We start from the raw sequence: 26,393 nt of genomic DNA on the forward strand, positions 1-26,393 counted from the left end.
CTTGAGGTGGGGGAGCTCTGGGGGAGTCTCCACACTGAGGCACATGGAGACAGGGGAGCAGCCAGCCCAGACCTTTTTGGCACTGCTTTTCTCTTCTGCATATTTTTTTTTTTACTACCAGGAAATCCCAGTGTCCAATTTTGCCTTGGCGCTGCAAATTAGCATCATCGTGTGTGGTTTAATGTGCAATGCATGCATTTTGTGGCACCACAAAAAGATCTGCGGTGCCACAAATTCCACATGTCTGGATCTAGCCCTCAAATTTGAAGGGATCAAATTTTCTCTCTGTACTCTTTTCTCCTGACTCTGGCACAATTATCAAGGTTATCCAATGAATACAAAGCTTATTATAATGTATTTAGTACCAAGAATATATGAGCCGCTGTATCTAGCAATAGTTCAAGTCAGGTCTTCCCCAGAAACAAATAGTCCTTTGAATATGACCAGGGTTAATAAAACAGCTTAAATCACAAGGCCAAGATTTTTCAGAAAAGGAAATGAAACTAAGCCTTCAGTATTTAGGCTGTTAAGTCAGCATCCTGATTTTCAAAAGGTCTGAGTATCCAACAGCTACCGCTGACCTCATTTTAGGCTGTTTTAAATAGTGGGTGCATCTACATTTGCAATTAGTGCATCTGAATAAACCCTGGTGCAGTTCATTCCGGCATTTATTGCTCTTGGGTGCAGTGTTTACACATGTGCCTGGCACTGCAGCATGTTAGGCCAGGGTGGCACAGCCCTGGTTGGCAGGGGCCGTGGGGAGTCAGTCTGCCAGCCTGGAGCTGCTCCCCTGACTCAGCCTACGATGGAGGAGCTGGCTCGGGCATGAGGGTGACACAGTGCAGGACTAACCAGTAGGCAGCAACTGCACTGTAGCAGCCTTGTACCCCAGCCAGTCCCAGACAGCATCTACATGTGCATTGTGGTGGAGTAAGTAATTCCGCTGTAGGATACTACCTATGTTGGGTAGTACTAACCTACAGTGGAGTTAATTAGTTTGCTCTGGCCTAACAGCTCCATACATGTAGACGCTTTACTGCGGAGCTAATTAGGCAACTCCACAGTAAGCATCTCATGGAGATGCCCCCAGTTAATGTTTTTTCAAATAAATCATTGTCAAGTAAAAGAAGCCTGTTGAGAAATGTCTCAAAAACAAGCAGATGTGGGTCACTTAAAAGTTCACAACTGCATCCTCAATTTGCCTCAGCCTTGTGTGAACTTAGAATGCTGCCTGGGATGATACAAGCCTAATACGCCCATTAAGAAGCTTTCTGATGTTGTTTTCATTCCTATAAAGCTGTATTAGTTGTGTATATAGACAGTACATGTGTATTACTGCCCTCTACAGGCAAGAAGCAGACATGCAGATGTATTATAAGTAGGTTCCTCCAGTGGTTATACAGTACTAAAACACCGTTCCATAGGCTCATTGATTAAAGGCCAAATGTTGCAGGAGTTATTCCTCATGCTGTATGTATAAAATAAGTATGACAGCTGTGCTGCCTGCATGTCTTATAAGGACACAGCTCTAATTTTACATTTGCTTTAATAATTGGACATATGAATTTTCAGGGACCTCTGCTCTATCACAGTACATTATAATTTGCTATGTTGACACCTGCATCCTGCTGCTGGAATAATTAATCTTCTAACTGTCCTTTCTCCTTCTGGTTTCAACAGAGAGATTCAGCATAGTCATATTAATTTTTGCCCTGGGGTCGAGTTTCTCAGCTTGCAATTTCCCCCTGTAGCCTTGTCCATCCTGCAGGATTGAAGGCAGCATGCTCTGATTGCTCCTGTCAAGATTGGGAACTCGCTGGCTTGGTTTTATATCACATTAACTACCAAGAACAAGTTGACTTATTATTTGAAATTAGTCCCTAAACTCTTACAAAGCAGGGATTTATGGCAATTATAAATTTGGGTGCATTTTAATTTATCTTTTGGTTTCTGCGCCAGCATCCCTTGAGGGTATACTTGGGTCACATTTTCAAGTTCTTAGGCACCAAGAGAAGTAAACATTTCCTATTTTTTTTAATGTGAAAACTGAGATTTGTGCTTACTTGCATAAAACCAGGAGCAGAAGCTTTATAAAAACACCAAAATGACATGAGTTGTCAACACTGCATCCTCTCATTAAGGCTATGCATTGTACATTAAAGGCATGACCTTATCCACTTGTGGTTAATGGGAGAGCTAGTGTTTATTTCAGTGGGGGCTGGATGCTGTTACTGTTACACCCCCTTATTAGGTGGCTGTGAACCTAGGTTTAAACTTTATCGTTTGTTTCAGCTCTTTGTCAAATTTGATTTGTGTAACAGAAAAATAAATATGTCCCACCACTCACTCGCTCTTTCGTTTCTCTTTTCCTATGGAACCATTTCAAGATTAAACTCAGCCACTGAAACTGATTTCACAAAGAAACAAAATAAAAACAGTATCTTAAACTGCAAAGGTTGATTACAAATGAAGCCACATAGAAGAAATGAGGCTGTTAAACAAGCAAAGAATTTCTCCCCTACTTGGCAATGGTGAAAAGCTATCACACGATGAATATATATAACTTCGCAGATCATAAATTATCAAATCCCTGGAGGAAATACAATTGGTTTTACTAGTAATAGAGAGCCCTTGAGGGATTACTTTGATTTTGATGCAGCACTTTCTGGATGAGCTGCTTACAGGATTATTAGGAAGCATGCCGTTAAACAATTATACAGCATACATTGAAATGTGTAAGTACATGTGCTGCCAAAAACAGATTTTTGGTTAGTACCAGAAGGCAGTATTCTATTATTAGTTAACACTGTTTATATGCTGCAGAGATTGTGAACTATATAAACTATGAGTCCTTGGGTGAGTAAACAGACAGGCTTGCTCTTTTTACTACAAATATTTGACTTTATTATTTTTTTGTTAACTCTGGGTGTCCCCTCTTCCCTTTCTTCTTGATGGCAGGATAAAACGTTCGACCAGGTAGGCATCTACATCATTGCATGGGACAGGATCAGTTGGAACTCCCAATCCAGCAGCTCCTGGATCGATAGGAGATGGGGAGACACGATGTTTGAAGCCTGCCCCACACCCAGATCAGCTTGGAGGGGAGGTTACTCTGGTAAATATTGTAAATAACATTATCACTTTCTCCCAAATTCCCAACCACCTTCATACTTGCAGCCAGGTCATCTCAGTTGCTGAGAAGCAGATCCAAAATAAAGGAACCCCTACTTGCTTCCTTTTTTTTAGTTTTCCAGAAAATTGCCCTTTAAAGCTGTTAAAAATGTGCTGGCCTTTCTTGTATTTTGCTATTTCAAGAAAATTAAAATTCTTCATTTTTACTACTTCACAAATCTTAAGTATTCTTGTTATTTGCTAGGAAAATGCTTCATCTACTTGCTTACTGATTTAGTGGTTGATAGCAGGCCTCCACCATAATATCACTATTCTATTCTCCCTTCATTTTCAACCACATATGCTTAAAAATAATTTTTTGGAGGGGGCGGGGGTAGAGCTTGGACTAAATGAATCCATTCTTGACATATAGTGAAATGTCTGATCCCTTTTTCCTGGACCTAACTTCTAAAACAAGCTACCCCCCCGCCACATCAATTTTCCACTTACGGAAATTATTCCACCACGTTTTTTTCCAGGTCATGATCCTCTGTACACTTGCATGTGGTAGTTTTGCTGCCATCCACCATAGAATCTAGTTTAAAGCTCTCCTTATCAGGTTAGCCAATGTCCAAAAACACTTGTAAATAAAACCAGGCTTGGAAAGCTTTTGCCCAGCTTTCATGAAGAAATTGCTGTTGGAGTGGCTCTTTCAGGTGTCTTTCCTAAGATACTCTGAGTTTTGCCATTGACTTCAGTGGAACTAAGATTTAACCTTAAGACCTTAACTTGGGTCTTTCTGACATACCTGAAGAAGAGTATTTGATGGTACAGGTTTCCCCTGCTTTATACAGGTTCTGTATATGGGAATTCACTCTTATACAGTCTTTTTATACCAAAAATTCATTATATGCAAGGTAAATTCACTCTTAAATGATTGGTGTGGTGGAAGCTCACAGTCAGCCGCTTTGTGAGGTGCATTGTGGGAATGCTGTGCACTAAAATATAGTCTGTGTGGATCTGTGCTCCTTGCTCGTTGTCTGCAACACGTGTTTCTGTAGTTGCCATCCCCATTATGGCAACATTCACCACCATCCTATGCTTGTGTGTACTGTCTGCTGTTGGTGACTATCAAAACTGCCTTGCAAAAGTGGTAGAAATGGGTCTGGGGGTCAGTCCAGTTGAGGTCTTGGAACGTATCCGTATTTGTTACATTGCAAAGTGGGCTCCCTTTATGCAAATTATGCGCCATTTTCCAGGAACACGTACAACATAAAGTGATGGAAACTTGTATGTGCCTGAGTCTTGGATTTATCTGCCATTTCAGACCACTGTAAGTTAGACAATGACTTGGTCACAGAGTTTCATGTTTTCTCTTGATCTATGTCTTTTCAGCCATCTCTAGCTCAGATCCTCCGTCCCCTCATTTTCTTCTCCAGAAACGGGCAGAAAAGCAGCTGTTTACCTCTGGCGATTTGTGCTATTTTGCCATAAAAGCCAGAAATATATGTAAAAACAAAACATTGAATCAGAGAAAATATTAAAAGAATAGAATTTGAGAAACTGAGCATGAGTGATAGAGGTTGAATAAAGAAGATTGATAGACTGGTTAAGGTTATACTTCATTTACTAATTTATTTGTGGCTTTAAAAAATTACTTTTAGAACTATAGTAGGCTTCATGTTTTTTATTTAAAGCAAAAAATTTTAAATGATATGACAAAGGTAACCAAAATTATTGCTAAAATTTGTGGAACTCAAGGACTTTATGATGACTAATTTGAATAAAACACAATTAATTTACAGTGCTAACAATGGTATTTTTGCATTGTAAAAACGTTCTTTATAGTTCTGAATATTAATGCAGTCTACACTAAAGATCATATGGATCTTCTTATCTTTCAGAAACTTTGTTATAGTATGCCCAAGGATCTTCTAAAATTTTGTTCAGGTTTCTAAGAACATTAAGGAAATTATTTTTGGATTCTGTTAAACTGTAAAAAAAAAGTTTTGCTGTACTGCTTAATGATTGTGATGCATTTTGCTTTTAGAAGTACCCTATAGAGTGTTTTATAGTTTCAGTTCTTTCAACAGATTATGGTTTGAAGGATTAAGCCAGTCTGATCATGTTCCCACTAAAGCCAATGAGTTTTGTTGCCAACTTTAAGGGGAGTAGAATCAGGCCCCAATGGGCAAGTCAGCTCCATGTATCAGTTCTTGAATACTATCTGATATTTTGTTGTATATATAACTAAACAGCATGTATTTGGACCAAGACACCTCAATGGTTCTAGAGGAATTCCACTCTACGATCCACATTACTGTCAAGTTGTGCCCTGGTTGAAGTGACTTTAGCTCTGTGGCATGCCATGTCAAAAGATACATCAGTGTTTAGGGTTTCTACTCTTCAAACTGATAAGCTATACCAGCTTACTCATTTTTATTACTTTAATTACCTTTTAAGAGATTATGGTTTATTTTATATTAATTAATTTCAAATTCTTTTGCTTTCTCTTTGTAAGCTATAATTTCCTATTTGGCACCTGGATGCCGCTCTTGGGACAATTAATCATCTGTTCTGTTTTTTTCCATGGTTGGTTTCAATGTAAATATCAAATGCAAACGTATTATATTAAGGTCATAATTTGTAGGTTCTGTGGGGCAGGGAGTGTCTTTGTGCCTTGTAGAGCCCAAGCTGTGATTAACAAGTAATAATAATAACTTGCTTTACCTCCAAGTCGTGCCCTGATCAAAGCATCTGACACTTTCCTGGAATTCCAACGTCTGTCCTGGTTTGTTTCCTCTAACAAAATCATATGCCTTCTGTGTGCAGCCTGCGGGGTTTTTTCTGGAGCGGGAACCCGCTGATGAGGTTTTACATCACTGTAATCCACCAGTGAATCAATGGTTCTGCCACAGTTTGGCTGCAAAAGAGCATCAGCTCCTGCACTTATGAATCCCGAGCAGGGGTCAACCAAAGGCACATTGTCCCGGTGTGGGAATAAAGGATAGTCCGGCCCACCTGCTGGAGTGTAAGGATTGAATTTAAGAAAAGATTTACTGTCTTTCTGCTGGAAGCTGTCAAAATCATGTCTGTCATCAGGTCCTCTCACAGAAGGCATGTACATTTTCTGTAACAGATTTTGATATTGCTGGCGATCCATCTTGTGAATTGGTTTGACTGACTGATTGACTGTTTTCAAGCCACTAATCTGCCTTTCAGCTCCCTGGGAAACCATGGTCATTCTCTTTACCCCCTTAGCTGACAGCAAATTAAAGGATCAACTTTATCTTACTTTTCACTTTCTGAAATCCTGTCCAATAAGGCACAGTAAATAGGAGTGCATCCACCAAAAAACACTTCAGATAAACCCTAAAAGCCAAAACACTAGTTTAAAAGGTGAATTCTTCCCTGGAAAAGAGCAAAAAAGGAAGCCAGAGAAAGAATGAAGCTGTCAGATGAGCAAAGAGTCTGCTTGTTGCTTGGCAACAGCGGAACACTAACACACAATGCAACTTGTAACTGTGTAATCATCATAACCTGATACCTAGAGGAAACACAATCAGCTACTTACTCCATAATATGCTTTCAGATTACCCAAAAACAAATTAGGATTTTTATATATAAAGTACCTACACAACTGAAATTTAGACAAGAAGCAACAAGAATAGACCCATAAATTGTTTTAAGTGATACAAGGTTTATCAAATAGAAAAAAAAATAAAAATCAAAGGTTAATAATATTATTTACAGTTAATAAGCCATATTGACCATAAATATTAAACATTTCCACCCTACAAAATATGACTGCTTATCTCTAGACTTTTACTAGTTGTTTTTAACTCAGTTTAAAAGAAAGAAGGATAAATTGCCTTGGTTTAGCTTTCACTTACCACAGGATAGTTGTGGACCTAGGGACAGTTACCACAGAACAGCTGAAGTTAGAAAAACAGGTTCCAGCTGTCCTTTGGTTTACAATGGTTTCACACAGTCGTAAGTTCACTGAACTCAGTTACTCTTAGCACTGATGTGAAATCACAATCAGAAACAAACTGTCTGATCAAATGATGACAAACCTTTTTTGAAATTCACATTCTTAATGAACCCATGGGAGAAGGTCTACCATGGGAAAAAGAAAATTTAATGTAAAGCTTCTTTCTTTACTGGTAAGAAATTAGCCCATGGTTTCATGCCTGGAAAGGGATGAAAAGGCAATTTTTTAGACCTTTTATAGAAAAGTGGTGAAAAACAGAAATTGGTGAAAAAACAGAAATCTTTCTGACACATCTTACATTCACTTTACATTTGCCAACATTTTTGTTCCTTCAAGTTATGGAGCAAATGTTCATAAATGTGATTCTTCTCTGTAATATGACATTTAAAATGCCACATTTGTTGTGTGTCAATGATTTCCATATGATATGCATCCAAGTTTTAATTAGAAAACAAGCTTTTCTAGCTTCCAGAGTTGCAAATTAGAATTTTCTAAGGTGTAAATGGTTAGAACTTAATAACCAATACTGCTGATAATGCACAAAAAAGATGAGACTGCACAGCTCTATCAAGCCTCAATATTCTTGCACTGGCTCTTTAAAATGTAGAAAAGAGTAAAAATGTGTTTACCTTTGGACTGTTGAGACAAACCTTTACCCTGACGATCCACAAGGAGCTTATCTGCTAAGTAACAAGGGGCCTTTTTGTACAGCTGCTTTTCAAAACACAGCTACACTAAATTAGACCAGCGGCTCTCAACTTTTTTAGATGCAACAGGCCCCCCTTGTTAGACTCAAAGCGCCTTTTGGAAAATGCCAACTTTTAGCTTTCACTCCTTTTTTTGACTACAGGTCACTGTGGGTAAAGATAGAGTAGCTGGGAACAGCGCCTCCTGGGATGCTGAAGGACTGATCCCAACTGATTTGGGGCCTGTGGAATAGTCACGTGACTGCAACATGAGCTGCCCAATACCAGTTAAGAGATAATCCTTGATGGAAGAGGAAGAGGGTTCTCTCTAAGGTGCTCAGAGGGTCCTTAACACATTTCCCTGCCCTAACATGGGGACACTCCTGTTTTAAGAGCCCTTAACAAATATTTACATTAATGTGTAACACTCTAAGTGATGGTTCCTAATGGTAAAGTGTTTTAGAAAAAGGAACTAACATATTAACATATATAGTACATTAATATAACCAATATTAATGATAGTGTTTTGATATTTTTTCTATACTTTCTTCTCTGTTGATCTTTTCACTTATTACTATTCAATTTCTGTAGCTTCTTTGACATATTCCCAAATGCTTTGCAGAACTACAATACCTTGTCCTTCATCATTGTAGTGTTATGGTCTTTTCAAACGGCGGGCGGAGACAAAAACCAGAAAGTTCTGAAAAGCAGAAACAACAAGAATGCTTACAATCATCCTTCACATATTTTCTCTTTTTCAAAAAGCATGCAAGGGAAAGTCTTGTTTGACTTGAACTAGAATGACTAATTTTAAATGTTGTTTCTTTCAGACTTGTTCAATTCTCATGAAATTTGATTATTGCTACTTTAATATAGAATATAGACAAATAACTTGATCAAGTCTGATTTTAGACCCAGTGTCCCTCCCTCCTGCCCCGTGTGTGGGACACAGCGTAACTCTGCCAGCTTGCAAGAGTAAAGCCCCGGTTGCCAATGATTTTCTTCTTTAAAGAAGAATCCATTTTTAAAGTTTGTTGACCCATTTTTTTAAGTGTGTTCGTGACCTTTTCATATATTCTTGTGACCCACTTTTGGGTTGCGCCCTACTGGATGAGAAACACCCATCTAGGGCACAGTAGATGAATACAGGATCCAACGATGATATAGGAGATTTTGCTTTGATCTGAAAGTGAAGAGCAGAGCCCTGAGCTCTGGGCACGTTAGGAAAAGCCTCTGGCTTCCTTTTAAGGGGAAAAAACCCTGCGGGCTTATAGACGCTCATGCAGGTGTACGGCAACCCTTGCACCCCTCTCTGCAAACCCCTAAGTACCCAGGCAGGTGGGGCTGCCCCTCAGGGTCTTTGCTCTTGCTGCCCGCCCTCCCAACAGCTCTGAGCCGCAGCGGGGGGTCGGGGCGCTCCTGGGCAAGGCACGCTCCACTCAGGCGGGGAGTCGGAGTGCAACCAATCCTCTGCCTGCCGGGCCCAGCCGAATGCGCATGCGCAACATCACCCCGCGCTTCAACACGCGCCTGCACGCGGCGCAGCCCCGCCCCATTACCATGGCGACGCCAGCTGCCGGGGTTCGAGGCAGCTAACGAACCTGCAGGGCGGCGCGCCATGTCGCACCCGGCGAGCTGGAGGCGGGGCCGGGGAGCGTCTGTCGCTCCCTCCCCAGCAGTCCGCATCGCCGCGCTCCTCCTCGCCTTCCTGCTGCAGGCCGCACCCGCAGGTAGCAGCCCCTCCCGGGGGCGGGGTCGGAGACTGGGAGGCGCCGGCGCTGCTGCTGCCCTCGGGTGGTGGTGACGTCACAGTCACCCACCCGTTTGGGGCGGGGTCCGGCTGCAGGAGCCTGGGGGGTGGGTCTGCTCTCCAGGAGCTGGGTCTGCCGTGCCCTGCACCGGCCCCACATCGAGGGCAGGGCAGGGCAGGGCAGGGCAGCGCAGTGCAGTTCTGAGCTATTCTTGACTCGGGAATTGACCACGGGCTTATTCAACCCAAGGTGTGATCCTCAGATCCCCCCTCCCCCTCCAGGCACTCATGATAGTTGCAGTGCCAGGCCTGCTGTTGCCTGGATCCATTTCCTTCTAAAGCTAAGGAAACACTGCCATTTTAATAGACGTCTCATTCCTTCCCCAGTCTTTGATTCATAATGGAAGGCTTTTTGGGAGTCGAGTGAGTGCTGAAAGGATGAGTTTCTGCTCTCCTAAGTTAAACTGGAAAGCTATACGTGGTCATCCAGTTCTAAAATGGTACCCTTTCCTCTACCCGAGGCTGTGCAGCAGCTCGTTACTACTGCACAGCATCATCATGTGTCATGAAGCATGACGTAACATTACTGTGCAGTAGTAATGAGCTGCTGCGCAGTCAGCATTACCACGCAGCCATGCGGGGACACCACTGGGCACACTTGCAGTCCTTTAGTAATCATATATGCAAGTACTAAATGACCATGCAGTAACAACTGCACGATCAGCATCTCATGTAGAGTCCACAGTGTCTTCTTTGAACTGGAGGGGGGGGGTTCTTTAAAAATGACTCCATTACATTTGGCCTGTTTGAGGTATTGGGGGAGGGAGAAGGGAAAGGGAGAGTTCTTTCATTAAAAAGTGATGGCATCCAGAACAGTGGCTTTGTTATAGTGTCATGCAGTGTACTCTAACCTTGTCTGCGAACTGCATTAGCAGTGGGTTTAATAGAAGAGAAAGGTCAAGGCATAACTAAAAAAAAAAAATTGGTAATTATTTTACCATTAAACTATTATTAATGCAGTTTTAAAAAGCTGCAATCCAGCTTCCAATTTTCCCCCTTCCCCCACAGACTTTTTATATTTCTAGCAATAAGACTTCTATGACAAAATTTTAGCCGAGCAGTTTCCCTCAGCAGGCAGCTTACAAATGTCAATTGTAATTTAAATATCTGAAAACAAAGGACATACTTAAATGTAAGTTTGATTAAGTGAAACAAAGTCTGTTAAGTCGGCAGCCTTGTTTTTGTACAATTTTTGGCTGCAGATATCTCTTTGCAGTAATTATTTCAGAATTTAATTACTTAAGAACAGCAGCAGTTACCATAAGAACTCAATTTGGTCTTATGCCAAGACTTCCCATCATTTGTAGAACTTTCTTTACTATATACATTCATTTAAATTATGCCAAATGAACAGCGTAGCAATACATTATTTTATTAGCTAATACATTGATTAATTATTCAAAGCTCATTGTAAAGCCTGTTTCCTAGCAATAACATTTTCAGATCAATTGTAATCTTTTGGTGAAATATTTTAAAGATGATTAAATTTACTATTTTAATCTTCATTCTGAGACTGTCAAATTAATGAAAAATTTTAAATAAATTTGTTGGGGTTATATTATGCAACTGGTTTTTAATCATTGTACTCTTTTTGGTCTTTTAAACATAGTTGTGGTCTCATTGGAGAGCATGCATATCGTTGTCCCTGTTCCCTGGAAAAGGGCATCACTGATTTGGGACAGGTTAAATCTGGACAAGAAATGTAGTTCATCGTGCATTCATTACGTTTCTTTCTTTCAGCTCTGTGGGGATTCCCTCTTCAGTGAATGTTTGACCCATCCAGTTAATATGTACTGGGATAGATTCTTCCTTGGCGATACAAAATCCCCCAATCCCAAGGTTGCACAGACAGCAACTGTCAGCAGCACTGTAGCTCTGGTGTCTTTGAGGCAGAGAGGGTATGGAGGAAGTGTTGTGGAGGTGTGCAGTTTTCATGCACCCTGTTCTGCAAAGTACAAGCAGGGAATCTGTAAGTTACTTTTTTTTTTTTTTTTAGGAATCAAATTTCCAACTCCAGAGAAGAACTCAAAAACAAGTCTATAAACCTCTGGCATGTATGTTTGTGTAATATTTACACCTGTGCAAAATACCAGAAAGTTTTAAATCTACCACAGGAGAATGCTGGCATATTCTACTGGGTCAGAACCTTAATCCCACATTAGCAGGTTTATCAGGTTGAAACAGTTTTGCTAAATTGTATTGCTTTCTCCATATGCACTTAAAACATAACAGCTTCCCTGTGGGTAGGATCAGTAGCTCTGCTTTTGACACATTTTGAAAAGGTGCTGCATATACCTTTTTCTATAACATTGTATGCAAAGCAGTAAAGAATCTGGACCTGCGTGTTTCTGTTGTACAGGAGATATCCTAAAGGTTTTATAAGGCAACTAGGCTCCTTTAATGAATTGTTTCTGAACTTCCATTTCATCTTTTAAGAAGAGATAAAATTTAAAAACCTCTCCGTCTTTCAGGAGTTACGCTAATGAGGAAGAGATACTAATAAGCAATTTAAAGATAAAAGTGACAGATTTTGAATCCTGTCCTTCACCATCTCCTACTTCACCTTCTTTGCCCTTTTTGTAGTACTTCACGACCTTGTTACTTCTGTTTCATACTTTCTCCAATTAAATTTAACACATGGTCTGTTCAGAACAAAGTTAGAGTAGAAAGAGGATTGATTGCTAGAGACTAGTATAAGAAGGGTCTCTGGGTGCATAGATGTTAGGAGGTGTGAAGAGGAATTCAAGTAAACTAGGATTCCTGAAAAAATCTGGGGACAACACTTTAAAACAAATATGGCTCAGATGTTGTCAAAAGAGGCATGCAATATGTGAGCCTAGGCTTCACAAGTAGGCACAATCACATGCTTGGACATTAAAAAGACTAAGCTGTACTTCAGACAACTGAAGGAACAAAAGCTCAGGTTAATTTTTAAATTACAGCATGTGGTTTCATAGTGGTTCTTTTGGTCTAGATTTTCTGTCTTTGAGCTAGAACAGAAAATAATTGTAGAAATTGTGTGCGTCCTCGTATCTCCTTGCAGTAACCTACTACCAATACCTACTTTCTTCAATTCTTTTTCTATTAGTGGTTCAAGAGCTCCATCTCTGGGTTAAAAATATTATAGAAATATTTTTCACAAGCTTTATTGCTGAAGCAGTTTAGAAGTGTTCCATTATTAATACAGTATATTAGGTTTCAGGCTTTCAATTTCTATTGTTTTATCATTTTAGCAATACATGTTTAAAACTTTCATTGTATGACTTTTAGTAGCTTTTGACAGATACGTGATCGTAGCAATATATTGCTCTCAGTATTTTTTTATCCTAAGTTTTTACTTTTTATTTAGGGCACTTAAATCAACATGGCATCCTGTAAAACATTAGGGAGGAAACAAAGAGGTCCCTTGGATAATCAGGTCCAGTCCTATACTTTCACAGGCAATTAAATTATCCAAGGAATCCCCAAAATGGTCATTTCAAAGTTTAAACACAATTACAATACCAGAAACGCACAGAATGCCCTATAACATGCAGTAGGTAGAAGTGGAAAGATGAGGGTACTGTTACTGTAATTACATGGAAATCATTGGCTAATATATGCTCAGAAGATCCTAAGAAAAGGACCATGCGCTGTCCTACCAAGGAGGCTAACTACTGGCCCAAACACACCGCACTTGCCAACCTGATCTAGGGAAGGGGAAAAGTACTTCTTGACCCTAGTGGGTGATTGGATCCTCCAATTTTCTGGGTACCAGCAGGATCATTGCTGGAGCCTTAGGTGTGACTGATGTCTGAATGCTTTAGAGGAAGGTGATGCCCAGACACCACCCTCAGAAGTCAGCTGCATTTGTGGTGGCCAACAAAAGCCATGAAGCATAGATAACTGGACATCTTCCATGTTCCATAATATCAAGTTCAAGTTTCAAATGACTCAGGTTTTTTGCTGCCACTATTTGGCTTAGAAGACCAAACTTCATTCCTCTGACGGAGAGAAATCCTATTTTAATTTTCAATTTAAAATTTATCCTTAACCATTTTATAGTCATTTGATCCTATGCTGATGTCTTTCAGCTTAAAAATGTCTTCACCTCACTTAATATCAACCTACAGATGTACTTGTAAACAATAATCGAATCGGTCTTTTGCTAAACCAAACAAGCCAAGTTCCTTTAAACTTCTTTGATAAGGAAAGGTCTTCAGTTCCCTTAACCACAGTAGTGGCATTTCTTTGAACCCAGTCCAGTTTAAGTTCACTGTTATGGAACATTGTGTCAGAACCCACTGTTCATGCGCCTATAGTACAGTGGAGGATTACAGAAGGCAGTCTGTCAATCATTCTGTAAGTAGGTCATATAATTAGGTCACGAAGGGAAAACTCCAGAGCCCAGTGACTATATATTAATGACCTAGAAAAAGTTCCCGCCAATTTGCAGCTTCTTTGCACAGTGCATTTCTTTTGCATCTAAGAAATGCTCGGTGCAAAGAGTTCCCGCCATTTGTATTCTAATTCGAGCCCCATTATTGGCTTGCGTGAAATTATGCACACGTGGCAGCTAGCGATTGGCTTGCTAGCCGTATAAAAAGCTTGAGCAGTTTTCGCCCAAGTTGGAGAACTCCGAGTACACTGTGGAGCCTAGCAAACTCCACGTGTGTTTCAGAGCGAACTTAGCGGCCTGATCAACCACTAAGGACTCCCCGTCACCGACCCAAGGGGGCCTAGCACACCCCCACCCGAGACGTAAGACGACTGCCGGCCCGAATACCCCGAACGTCCCGGCACATTTGCAGACCGACCAAACCAACTTTGTAATTTCTGCCCGACCCATGTTTTACAACTGTAACCGAAGCAAGTTTCTGACCTGCACTGTATGAGCAGTGTAAGTAAACAATCTTTTATTCAATCCAAATGCTTGAGTACCTGATTCCACTCCAAGCGTCACATGTCCCTGCCTGCCGATTAGGGCTCCTAAAGCCCCGAACCCCGCGCCGCGGCTCTCGGCGGCAACACACTGGTGACCACAACTGGCAACAGTATTTTAAAGGGGGTCTTATCAATGTCTTATACAATGGTACCAAATACCTCCTTGTCACTACAGAATGTAGTCAGCCTATTATACCTTTGATTGCATTTGTCTTTCATTACACTGTCAACTCAGAACATCCTGAGAGTGACAAATACACATAGGTGCCTCTCTCTCAGTTATCACCCAGTCTTAAAGCCAAAGTCTCAAGTGTATTATTTTGGACTTCATACTGATAAACGTCATACCATTTTAATGCTCCATTCCTCAAGATGATCCAATTTTTCCTGGGCGTGTTTACACAAGATGTAGAGTAGGCTACACAAGACTGCCGAGTAGACTAATTAGCTCCATATTAAATGCCTCATGTTAGGTCAAAAGAAACTAACCCCGCAGAAGGGTAGTACTTGTGTTTACAAGTACTGCCCTGCTGCAGAGTGTTTTTTGGGGTTTGGTTTTTTGTTGTTTTTTTTTTTTTAAACTCTGCAGCGGTGCACGTGTAGATGCAGGTGCGGCTGGCTGGGGCACGAGGGTGCTTCAATGCAGGGGGCTACCAGCTGGCTAGCCCTACTTTGGAGCAATATTGTGCTTTAGGCCGGCCCATCCGCAGCATGTTGAGCTGGGTTGGAGCAGCCTCATGCTGGCAGGCTGATGCTCTGGACCCCCTGCCAGCTGGGGCTGCTCCTGTCAGGATGTTTATAGATCAGAGGTAAAAAGAATTTAAAATCTGTGTAGTCTCTGGGTGGGAATTTCAGTTGATATAAATTGGCATAATTTCACTGAGGTCAAAACATCTGCTGATAAGCACCAACTTTGAATCTGGCTCTTTTCTGTTACCCCCAAATTTTAATGAAAAATATGGACTCAAGACTGTTTATGAACAGACAAGACATGGTCATGCAGTAAATAATACAGTTCCGCTATTGTTATTTACCTGTAATTATCTTGCCACCGTGTCACTGCAGGGTCTTAGTTACCCCAAATCTTGACAGCCAGCTTATGAAGTAGAGAAGTATTACTAGCCTTATTAAATAGATCAGAATCTGAAGCATCCAAGTCCTATTTTATACTTACATGCTTAAGCAGCAAGTATGCAGCCATGTAACAGCAATTTTTTGTCACTTACACAATTTAGATTCTATTTTAATCTGTGCTGGAATAGGATTGTCCTGCGTGTGTGTCTGCTGTAAGTAAAGTGGAGTAGTAGCATAGGGGAATTTATCCAGGGAATGGGAAATCCAGATTCAAGGCTATCCTCATCCAGGGGAGGTTTGAACCTGCATCTTCAGTTTCCTAGTAAAATGATGTAGCTATGAGGCCATAGGCTATACATTACCCAAGTCACTCTCCAGCACTTCTCTTGAAGCTGGCCCACTGTATCTTGCCTTACTATTGATTGGCTAAGAGGGATAAACAGAAGTGGAATATTGGGACATAGGCCAGGACCTAGGTTGCCCTTCTTGTATGGAGCAGCAAATATTTTAATAATCCACATTCACTCTGGCTTGTTTTACTCCCCCTGACTCCAGTGGGCCAGGTTCAATAGGAGAGTTGGAGATTATTGGGGGTAATACCTGGCTAGTGGCCAGGTGTTTAGAGCATTTTGTTGGGAAGTGGGAGATGATAGGTTCAAATTTCTTTTGGGTCAGTTGGGGCTACAAACTGCATCTCATGCTCTCTGAGCTAGTTTCCCAGCTTATTGAGTTAAAAGGTAGAAGAGTGTTCTGCTGCCTTCTAAACCCCAGGTTTATCTGCAGCTAGATTTCAGAAGGGAAATGCATGATAAGCATAAATTTAAACAGAGTATGAGTGTTAAAAATTGTTGCTTGATAAGTTCTACTTAGTGTGGTAAAAGTGAAATAGAATTTAGCCCAAAGTGACTTGCCCGCTGTCACAGGAAAGGTAAAGATGGGAAATAAACTCATGTCTCATATGTCTCAGACAGGTGCCTCAATACCATGACCATTTTCCTTCATCGGTACTTCTACTTTACAAGTATTGTGGCCAAATTATACAGTACAGATTGGTATATGTTGTTACAATGTTGCATATTTAAACTGTTTTAATGTTGGTTCTTAATGGTAAACTGTTAGAAAAAGGAACCAACATAACACACATATACATCTACAGACACACATATACATACACACACGAACTATAATATAATCATGATTAATAATATTTATAGTTTTGATATTTTTCTATACTTTTTTTGTTGATCTTCATATTCTTATTGCTACTAATTTCTGTAGCTTCTTTAACAAGTTCCCAAATGCTTTGCAAAATTACAATATGTTGCCTTATATCAGGGTGTACAATCCTTGGCCTGTGGGTCCGATTTGACCCATAGAGCCATGCCATCCAGCCTGTGGGTATCCTCATGCATTGGGAAATTTGGTGGTGGAAGAGTGGTAGAAGCTCTGCATGGCTAGATCCAGCCTCACCCTGGCCATTGCAGTGCTTGGATTACGTCTGGGCTCACCTCAACCTGTCTGGATTGTGCCGAGTTGCTTCTGTCCTCATCCCCACCCCCCTCACATGTCTGGATCGGGGCCAGGTTGCTCCCTGCCCCTCCCCCCTCCACACCTCTCAATCAGGGGTGATCTGCCTCCCGGGGCCAGGTTGCTCCTCTGTCCCCTGCGCCCCCCAACACCACCCCCATGCCCAAATTGGGGGGTGCCATCACCACTGTCTCCCTCCCTTGTGCATCCAGATCAGGGCTGGGCTGCTCTTCACTCCCCTCAACCCCCTATGCATCCAGATTGAGGCTGCTGCAGTTCCGTCTCTGACCCCAATCCTCATGTGTGCGGGGGGGGAAGACTGTGCCCCCCTCTCCCTCTCCCCCCCGCAACTGGATTAGGTCTTTGCCATGCTGGCCTCATGTGCTAGATCAAGCCTATCAGCTGGATTTGCCCATAGATGAACCTGACACCACCCATTCTGGCCACACAACAAAAAATTTGGGCACCACTGCCTTACATCATTGTAGGGTATGCCGTTTTCAAACGGTGGGTGGAGACAATAATGATAACATTCTGAAACTTTTTCAGGAAATATGCAAGAGACAGTATTGTCTGATTTGAACTAGAATGACTTATTTTAAATTCCTTCTCTTTCCAAAGTGTTTTTCATACCTGTGCAATTCTCATGAAATTTGAGTCTCTCTCTTGTAATCCAGAATGTAGACAAATTAAAATAACTTTAAGCCTGATTTTAGCTCTGAAGGGAAAGTTAAGACTCAATATTGATTCAGCATTAAGAAATCATCCAACAGTAAGTGTGATATTTAAACACAGAGTTTAAGAGATTCCAAAAGACCTGTCACTCAGAAATTTTAAGAGCTTCCTATCCTACGTGGCATGCTTCATGGAGGGAGACTAATAGTAACTCCATATATACAGTCAAGTTCAGTTTTATATTTAAAGTTAGTCTCTTTGTTAGATATATGTACTATATCCTCTTTAGAGACTTACACTGAGTATTTAAGTATATTATGATTTTCTGAGAATTTACAAGTAGGTCTATTAGTTTATGACCTAAAATTAATTAAAATCTGGGTCCTTTAAGAACTCCAGGATTTCTGTCAGTCTTTTCTTTATTCAAATGAATTTAAGAATAGAATTTTACATGATCAGTATACACTTACTAGTTTGAGAGCTAGCCTCTAAAAAAAACTATTTTATCTGTACTGAGCCTGCTCTACCCCATGGCTGAAGGGACAGAGTAGAATTTTCTCTGCAGTTGATGCTGTTGTACTCAGCATGGCAACCGAGAAAAGTGGGATTGGCTCTCCTGTATTCTTGGGCATTTTGCTTGCTTGCTGATTTTTTTAGGCAGCACAGAACTAGCTTGATTGAAAGACAGGAGAGAGAAGAGTTTCACCTAGAATACAATTTTAGATTGGAGGCACCCGTCTATAACTTTTCTGAATTTAGTGGCATTTCATTTCCAAAACTTATTATTCATACTGTGCTCCTGTGTAATATGTAAGAATGTACTTAAATGTTAAGTTTGTGCTTATGTCATTCAGAGTAAAGATGTCTATATCATTGTCTTGTTCATTTCATTCAGATTGCCTTAATGGGGGGTTACTTTTATACAAGAACTTATAAAAAGAGTGCCTCCTATCTATTGGTGAACAAATCTTGGAAGCTTTTACATGAACCTGTAGCTCAGTGCTTGCTTTCTTGGTAATTTTAAGCCTCTGCTTTAATATCAGAATATATTTTATATTTTAACAGTTAATTCTTCAGAGAGGTTCTCAAGAAGTATCAATGAAAAATCCAAGGACATGAAAATAGTGGGATCAACTACGTTTCCTGGTATTCATATTTTAAATTTTAATGATAATTGTGTAAACTGTCACTTTTATAAATGGTTTTGTCATTGTGCTATCAAGCTCACTCAAGACCACAATATGCAAACTGTAAATTGATTACAGCTATGAACTGCTCCATTTACTCACTCTTAATATCTTTCCTTTTAGTATGTAACATTCATAATTGATAAACTTTGTTCTTCGTCATAGTTGTTGTTTAAAATGATATTGGTGAAATGCTTCAGTAAAATATAATAAAATGATTTTTCAGTGACAGTACTTTAAAATGCTTGAAAAAGTAGAACATTTGTTTTATATTAGAGAAGCTTCATCAGAACATCGTTCAAAAGAATTTTTCTCCCATATGTTATATGGAATAAAGGTCATAGTATGCCACATGATGTGTTCAGGGATAACAGCTAGTGTTTCTCCAAGGACTCAGAGGATGAACAGTGGACTAGAAAGTCTACCACTCTTTACTGGGTTACAGAACGCATTCCTCACAGGGTTAGGCCAGCTGGGTGGATTATTACAAAAATAGTTTGAAGGTCATATTCTTACAATGCTCTGCCCCTATCTTTTGGATAACCTAGTTCTGTAGGTAGCATTACACTGTTGCTGTGATTCATATAACCCATCCAAAGAGCCAGCTGCAACTGTTTAAAGTATAGGCCTAGTGTCCATGCAGAGATAATGGGAGCAAGGTTGTTGAACCTATGCAGAACCAGTCATAATTTAACTACAAGGGTCTTTCTTCAAGAGAAAAATTGGTATATCAGATACCCAGTGTCCTGCAACAGCTTTGAAAAACTGCTCTCTCTGAAGTTACAGAACATGAAACATCAAACTTTTTCTATACATGTGGCATTTGGACTTCAGTGTCTGTTATATTCCAACAAAATTTTTGTTAAAATAATTAACATTACATGTGCGTTTCAGTGACATCCAGATAACTCTAAAATATAGTTATTGATTTCCATTACCATGTAATAAACCAAATGTTGAAAAAAATCTAAAATATGCTAGCTAAAGGATCCAGCCTATTCCTTGGTGTTGTGTAGTACTTATGTTAGCAACTGTCTACCACCAATTTCATACTGATCACCCCATCTTAACTTAGGTTTATACAAATAAATTATAGGAATAGTGGAATTCACCACAAATTGTAATGGAATACACCTAATGCAATTCACCTCCACAATTTCCCCATCAATGCCCCGCCCCCAACTGTGATTAGCTAACAGCACAGTCATTACCAAGTCTATTTATAACATATTTTAAAATTAAATATTGTTGGATATTCTTATAATAACAATTATATATATGTATGACTAAAAGTTAGGCCCCTGGCACATTTTGTGTTTCTGGCATAATAAAGGTGTTAATTGCACTAGAAATAGCAACTGGCCACATATACACAAAATTTTTAGTGCCATAAAAGTAAGATAAAATAAAATCACAAACAAGCCACAAAGGTATTACTTGAATATATATTACACACAATATCTTTGTGGCTGGTTTGTATGGCACCATAATTTGAACATATGGCATGCCATGCAGGTACTACTTCAGAGCTCAAGCTCAAGGCTAGTCCTGATCAGCTGGTGGGGATGGATGTGGGACTCAAGCCCCAAGGGTATCCCCGCCAGCTAGTGTCAGATTGAGGTGGACCTTTGGCTTGAACCCTGGGCTGTCCTGATCAGCTGCTTATCAGCCAGCAGGGACCACCCCACAGTTTGAATCCTAGGGTGGTCCCTGCCAGTGGATGGGAAATTGGGATGGCTGTGGTGCTCAAGCCCGGAGGCAGTCCCAGTCTGACAATCAGCTGACTCTAGGCCAGCTCTGGGGACTACAGATGGGCTGGAATGGCCCCACAGTCCCTGGAGCTAGCTGACAATCAGCTGATTGTCAGGTACCCAACCTGCTGGTGCAGGGGGAGCCTGGGATTGTGAGCCCAAGCTCCCTGTACACTGGCAGAACTGGTGTGATTGGGATATGTTCTCCAATCCTAGCACTTATACCTACCATGCAACACATGCATGGCTGGTGCGAGTATGGGATCTGATTCCCAATCCCATTGTGCCTTTAAGTGAATGTCTGTCAAGGGCCCAAAGGAGCCAGAAACAAAATCCTTCATCCAGCTGTAATAAGATAGTCACACCTCTTTGCAAAGCACTTCTATAATCCAGACTGGTCTAGAGGGAGTCAGCATTGGGGATTTTTTCAGAATAGTTTATGGGCTGAAGATCAGAAAAAACAGCTGGTTGGGAATTATTTAAAATTATGTGATTATGTAAGTGTGTGTTACAAACAATTTTAGTTTCAGAAAAATTTCATTAATTACTTTTGTTGGGAAAGTATTTCAGGTTTTGGACAGAATGTCTAGTTAGAGACAAACCTGAGAAGAATAAAGAAAAGCCAGTTGCATGGTGTTTGGGCCACTTTGAAGTTTTGGGCCCTGGTATGATTCAAGTGTTAATGATGCCATGAGTAGTAACAGTGACACATGTTAATCTGTGGAATAGGAATATAGCAAGTGAGCCACAGAGATGTTCCTTGTTACATATTATACTTAGCACATGTTATATTTAGATCCCAGTAAGCAAGCATTAATTCACCTTTTCTGATCAGTTGTACAGTAATGTTTACTAGGATCTAAATATAGATTGTCGTACTACACAGGGTCTTGAACCACATCTGGTAATATCCCAGGGCTGATTCTCAGTCTCAGCCTTGGAACTTCTCAAGTTCCAGGCTCTGGTGCAGTGTCAGGTCTGGAAGCAACACCAGCATAGCACAGCATGAGAGCCTGCCCCAGCCCCCATGCAACACCGAAGCCTTGAACCAGCAAATCTCCATTGCAGTGGGGGGTTGAGTGGGAACCCCACAAACAACTGTTTATCTGGCTCACAGCCTTCTTACCACACTGGAGCCTTGCCGGTTCAATGCTCTGGTTTAGTAAGGAGGCTAGGAGCCAGACAGACAGCTTTATCAGGCCCCCACCTCTGCACTGCACTGGAGTCCTCTCCTGATTGCATTACCTCCATGGAGCAGTTGGGCTTTAACTTAATACATGTTATAAAATACAGTCTGGAGATGCACCTTGCTAGAAAGGGCCTAACTTTAAAACTCAATATGAACTCTGTATTTGGTGGGGGAGAAATGTCTGCCATTATTTTTAATTAAAACATGAAGTCCATCTTTCCTGTTTTTCACAGAAAGCATATGGCATTTTGTTTAGATCAATGTTAAAGTAATTCTTCACTGCCAATGTTGAAGGATCTTAAGGCTTCGATTCTAACAAGCAGCTATTTCTGTGTAAAGCATATGCTGTTAAAATAGACATGCTAATAAGCAGTTTGTAAGCTGCTGTGGGAGATTCTGGGCAGACCGCAGCAGGGTATGTTGGTCAAGCTGATAGAACTGACCAATTTAATTTCTGCTGCTGGCTTGGGCCCTGAACAGTAGGTCCTTGGCAATTGCTTCTGCTGCAGCCAGGCCACCCCAGGCTTGTCAGCAAAGGAAAACAAACAAAGGAAGTTAAACAAATAAACTATCACTTAGCTGTCTTCCAGGAGCTCTCCCAGGCTTCAACTTCTGGTTGTCTCTTATCTTTCAGAGGTTTTGTAGAGCCTGCTGGCTTGTGCAAACAAAACAAACCAAGCAAGCAAACAAACAAACAAATAAATGAACAGAAGAGAGCCCTGCTCTCCTCCCTTTGGCCCGCCCAGTGGCTGCTTAACCCATGGCAGCTACAGGCAACCTGCTCCAGCTAGGTGCAGCCCCTTGACGCTGCTTTCAGCATCTTTTATCCTTCCACTTGTGGGCCCACGTGACTAACTCTCTCTCACTCGCCACACCTGTGCAGGCTCCCTTGTGGGGAGACTTACTACATCCCAGGACATGGTTCCTTAGCTTTCACAAGTCCTTCCAGGTGTGGGGCTGCTTAGACTCCCCACCACCCCTAGTAACAGGGCAGGGTTATGGTTAGGGTTACACAGCTGAAAAAGCATATTATACAATGCTTTTGGCATTTGGTTCTGGGGTTTTGATTCTAATAGTAGGTGGCTGATTCTATTGAGTGAGATTGTAATAACTGATGGGCACTGTCTTGAGCTCCACTAAGCAAAAAGCTACACTATTTTGCCTCACAAACAGGTTAGGAGTTGTTTTTGAGGCCTCTGGCATATCTTAAAATAATGTAGTGATAGGATCTTATCTCCAAAATTGCACATACTGCCATGCCACATGCATAGCAGGATATGCAATTGTTAAAATCAGAGACCAAACCCAATCATGCCATTATTTTACAGGGAACTTGCAACCCAGTTGGGGTTAGCAAGGTTCCCCTCCAGGGGAGGCTCCCCCTACCTAGAGAGTTTAACCTTCCCCTGCTCCCAACAGCCCAGCTGGTTACAAACAGGACCAGCTGGTCATCTACCTGGCCCTGCAGCCCCCTTGGAAGCTGTGGACCAGCTCGCTGTCCTCCGCAGTGACTTATATGTTGAACCATAAAGGAGACAAAACAAAACACTGGGGAATCCTGCAAGAGAGACCCTCTTGGATGAATTTCAAGATACATTCCATTCTTCCAAGGACAGCATGGTGAAATATGCTGCAGTTCTTACAGAAAATAAAAGCATGGTGTAAACAGAAGAAATTGAGAGGTTATAATTGAAAAGAATATTTAGTAAAACGAGAAAAAAAAATCCCCAAACTTCTAAAGGCAAGAGCATGTCTTTAGTATTTCTTTTTTTGGTGATGGAGACTGTAGGGCAACCCCAAAATCAGAATCCCTCTGAGGTTATGCTTAAAAAAAAGACTGCACTTTATTAGCTTATTTTTGTAGTACAGACATTTTATGTTGCCTAAGAAATATTTGCTACTGATGATCATATATTGTATTTTCAGTCAAAGTCTATGTCAAGTTGAATCATGACAGTCCCCGTATTTTGTGTGTGACAAATCGGCTACGGGTTTCAGAACTGATTGATCCAATATTCCAGTGGCATGGACCAAATGGTGACATGGTTGCAGGTAGATACTTGATCTTTTTTTCCTTTCCTTTATTTGTGTAGGTGATAAATGCAACCTATGAAATGCAATTTAGAATAGTTGTGATGCTCCTACTGCTCTTTTAAATTTGGGTAACAGTATATCACTTAAGATGCAAAGGTACAACATAACAGCAAAAAAGAAATCTTAAGAGGAATTAGAATTTTGTGTATCTGTTGTACATGTGTATGCATACAACATATTATATAGTACATACTATTTTACATAGATACCCATCTGTTGAGATCCTCACTTTTACTGGGTGCACCTGCACATGCGCTTTACTGTGGAGTAGACCAATTAGCTTCGCAGTAAAGCATCACTGTCACACTTGCACTTGTATTAGGGTGCAGTAAACTAAAATTCAAACACAAACTTAGCACTCTGGCTATAACTTAAATCTAAGCCCCCTGGCTGTCTACCCCACATCTCTGTTCATTCTGGGCTTCAGTCCCCTACTAGACCTCAGCTCCTTGCTTGCTGTTCTCAGGCTTGGTGGGGTCTCAGTCAGTCATCCAGCAACAGCCATCTCGCAGCAGGGATCTTTCCCTTTTTGCCTCCAGGGCTAGAGTGACTGCCTTGGCTCAAGCCCTATGTTTATGTCCCCAGGCCCTGTCCCTTTCTGGTTAGGTGACTTCCTTGAGCTGGCTACAGGTGTTCTCTAATTAAGCTTGCTGATAGGTCTGTAGCCTGCAGTGGCTGATCTAGCTGTTGTAGCAGTACTTTGCCTCTTGTGCAGGACTCTTATAGTACGACTGAGAAATCACCAACACTCTGATAGGCTTCTTGCTGCCCACCCAAATCCTGTCTCATAGCCTATAGCCTATAAATCCCTAGTGGCCAGCTCTCCTACAGCCCTTTATGTGCAGTCTCCCCTCACCTGGAGTTTCATCCAGAATGTTTCCCCCCTGAAAGTAACAGGAGCCCTAGGTTAGTCACTCAATTTCCAATACTCTTCCCACAAGAATGACTTTAGCTCTTGCTTCCTCTCATGTTGTACCATCTTTGTAGTGGGGTATACCCAGTTTCCTGGCAGCTGGAATCAGGCAAGGGTTTAGCTCTGTTATTGCAAGGGAGTCTGCAGAGCAAACTGAGATGTGTGCACAGAGGTCCACTCTGCCTTACTGTCAGCCCTGCAAACTCCCCACTTGTCAGATCTCAGCATTCAAGTATCAATACAAGTGGCTCTGGGCAAGCTTTTCTACCAGGAGACCAAACCTGGAAGAACTGTCCCACATAATTTGAATGTGTATATGCAGCATATATTGCAGGAGATGTCTGTTAGCTTTATGGTGTGAGAGTACAGGCAGCCTGGAGCTGTCTCCAGCCACCCAAGCAGGTGCTCCTGGGGTTTGAGTGGCCCAATCCTGAGCACCCCAGGCATTCCCATGCAGGATCAGGCCCCTGTAGCCTGGGAGCACCTGCATGGCTTTCACCTAGTACAGAGACAGGCCCAGGGGGAAACCCAGCTTTCCCTGTCTACAGAGACATGTCCTGGAGATTGCTCTGGGGTATGTCTCTGCAAGTGGGGAACACGTCCATTGTCCCTCAGGATTAATGTGTGGACAGTGTGAGACATATTTTGCCCAGTGAAGGGGATCAGCTGTGCTGAGGCACATCCCAGGTATTTTTTTATATCCAGGCTCCAATGTATGTTGCACTGATCTACATCTGAAGTACTTCTTTTGTTTTCAGTTCAAAGTGTAATTAACTGAGAATCTGATCCTTAAAGAGGTTTTGTTAGAGATTCAGAGGCTGTAAGCAAATGCTTCACTGCTGTAGAGCAGATCTTGGTATTTATGAATCTCATTCAGGAGTTGAAAGTTCTTTTAATACTTCAAAGCAGTTTAACTGGATTTAATTATTTTTAATTTGAATTATTAAATATTAATTTAATTGTTTTGAATGATTTTATTCCACATGTGTTTAGCTGTGAAACATATTTTTCCTAATGCAATTTTTAGTAGTGAAATGGTAATAGTATTTTACTTTACATTTCAGGCAATGAGAATTAACATAAATATTTCTGTGATCAGGTCTTCTGAAAATCCAAACTGATAATTTGGCTTTCAGATGACCTGTTCTACAAAAAATCCAATCATCTTGACATGCCGTTAAGGAAAGAATCTCACCTTATCTATTCATTTGCAAGTCGTCTTCTACCTCACACAACAGACAAGGTTCCTCGGGTGAATTTGATATCTTTTATTAGACCAACCCAAATGGTTGGAGAATAGTTATTAAGCAAGCTTTCGGGTTCAAAAACCCTTCGTGAGGCTAAGGAAGCTGCAGCAGTTGGTGTATGCTGTTCCTGAATGGAATGAAAGGAAGAGCACACACCAACTGCTGCAGCTTCCTTAGCTCCTCCCCTACCCTCCTGCCACTGTTGTGGTTAT

General features: G+C 41.1%; 2 protein-coding genes across 3 annotated transcripts in view; one reads left to right on the forward strand and one right to left on the reverse strand.

The window, feature by feature from the left end:
• Window positions 1-9,411, reverse strand: part of SPATA48 (spermatogenesis associated 48) — a 49,100-nt gene extending 39,689 nt beyond the window's left edge. The window contains exons 1-3 of the mRNA XM_025206102.1: window positions 9,351-9,411; window positions 7,735-7,788; window positions 5,842-6,135 (exon numbers count right to left, since the gene is read on the reverse strand). Coding sequence (XP_025061887.1) covers window positions 5,842-6,135; window positions 7,735-7,788; window positions 9,351-9,411 — 409 coding nt within the window. The remainder of the gene's footprint in view (window positions 1-5,841; window positions 6,136-7,734; window positions 7,789-9,350) is intronic.
• Window positions 9,412-9,436: 25 nt separating this feature from the next.
• ZPBP (zona pellucida binding protein) overlaps window positions 9,437-26,393 on the forward strand; it is a 59,116-nt gene continuing 42,159 nt past the window's right edge. For both annotated transcript variants that reach the window (XM_014520693.1, XM_025206117.1), the window contains exons 1-3: window positions 9,437-9,521; window positions 18,866-18,946; window positions 23,854-23,979. In XM_014520693.1, the coding sequence (XP_014376179.1) occupies window positions 18,916-18,946; window positions 23,854-23,979 (157 nt within the window). In that variant the 5' untranslated portion in view covers window positions 9,437-9,521; window positions 18,866-18,915. The remainder of the gene's footprint in view (window positions 9,522-18,865; window positions 18,947-23,853; window positions 23,980-26,393) is intronic.

The sequence above is a fragment of the Alligator sinensis genome, unplaced genomic scaffold, assembly GCF_000455745.1.
Source record: "Alligator sinensis unplaced genomic scaffold, ASM45574v1 scaffold796_1, whole genome shotgun sequence".
NCBI lineage: Eukaryota > Metazoa > Chordata > Crocodylia > Alligatoridae > Alligator > Alligator sinensis.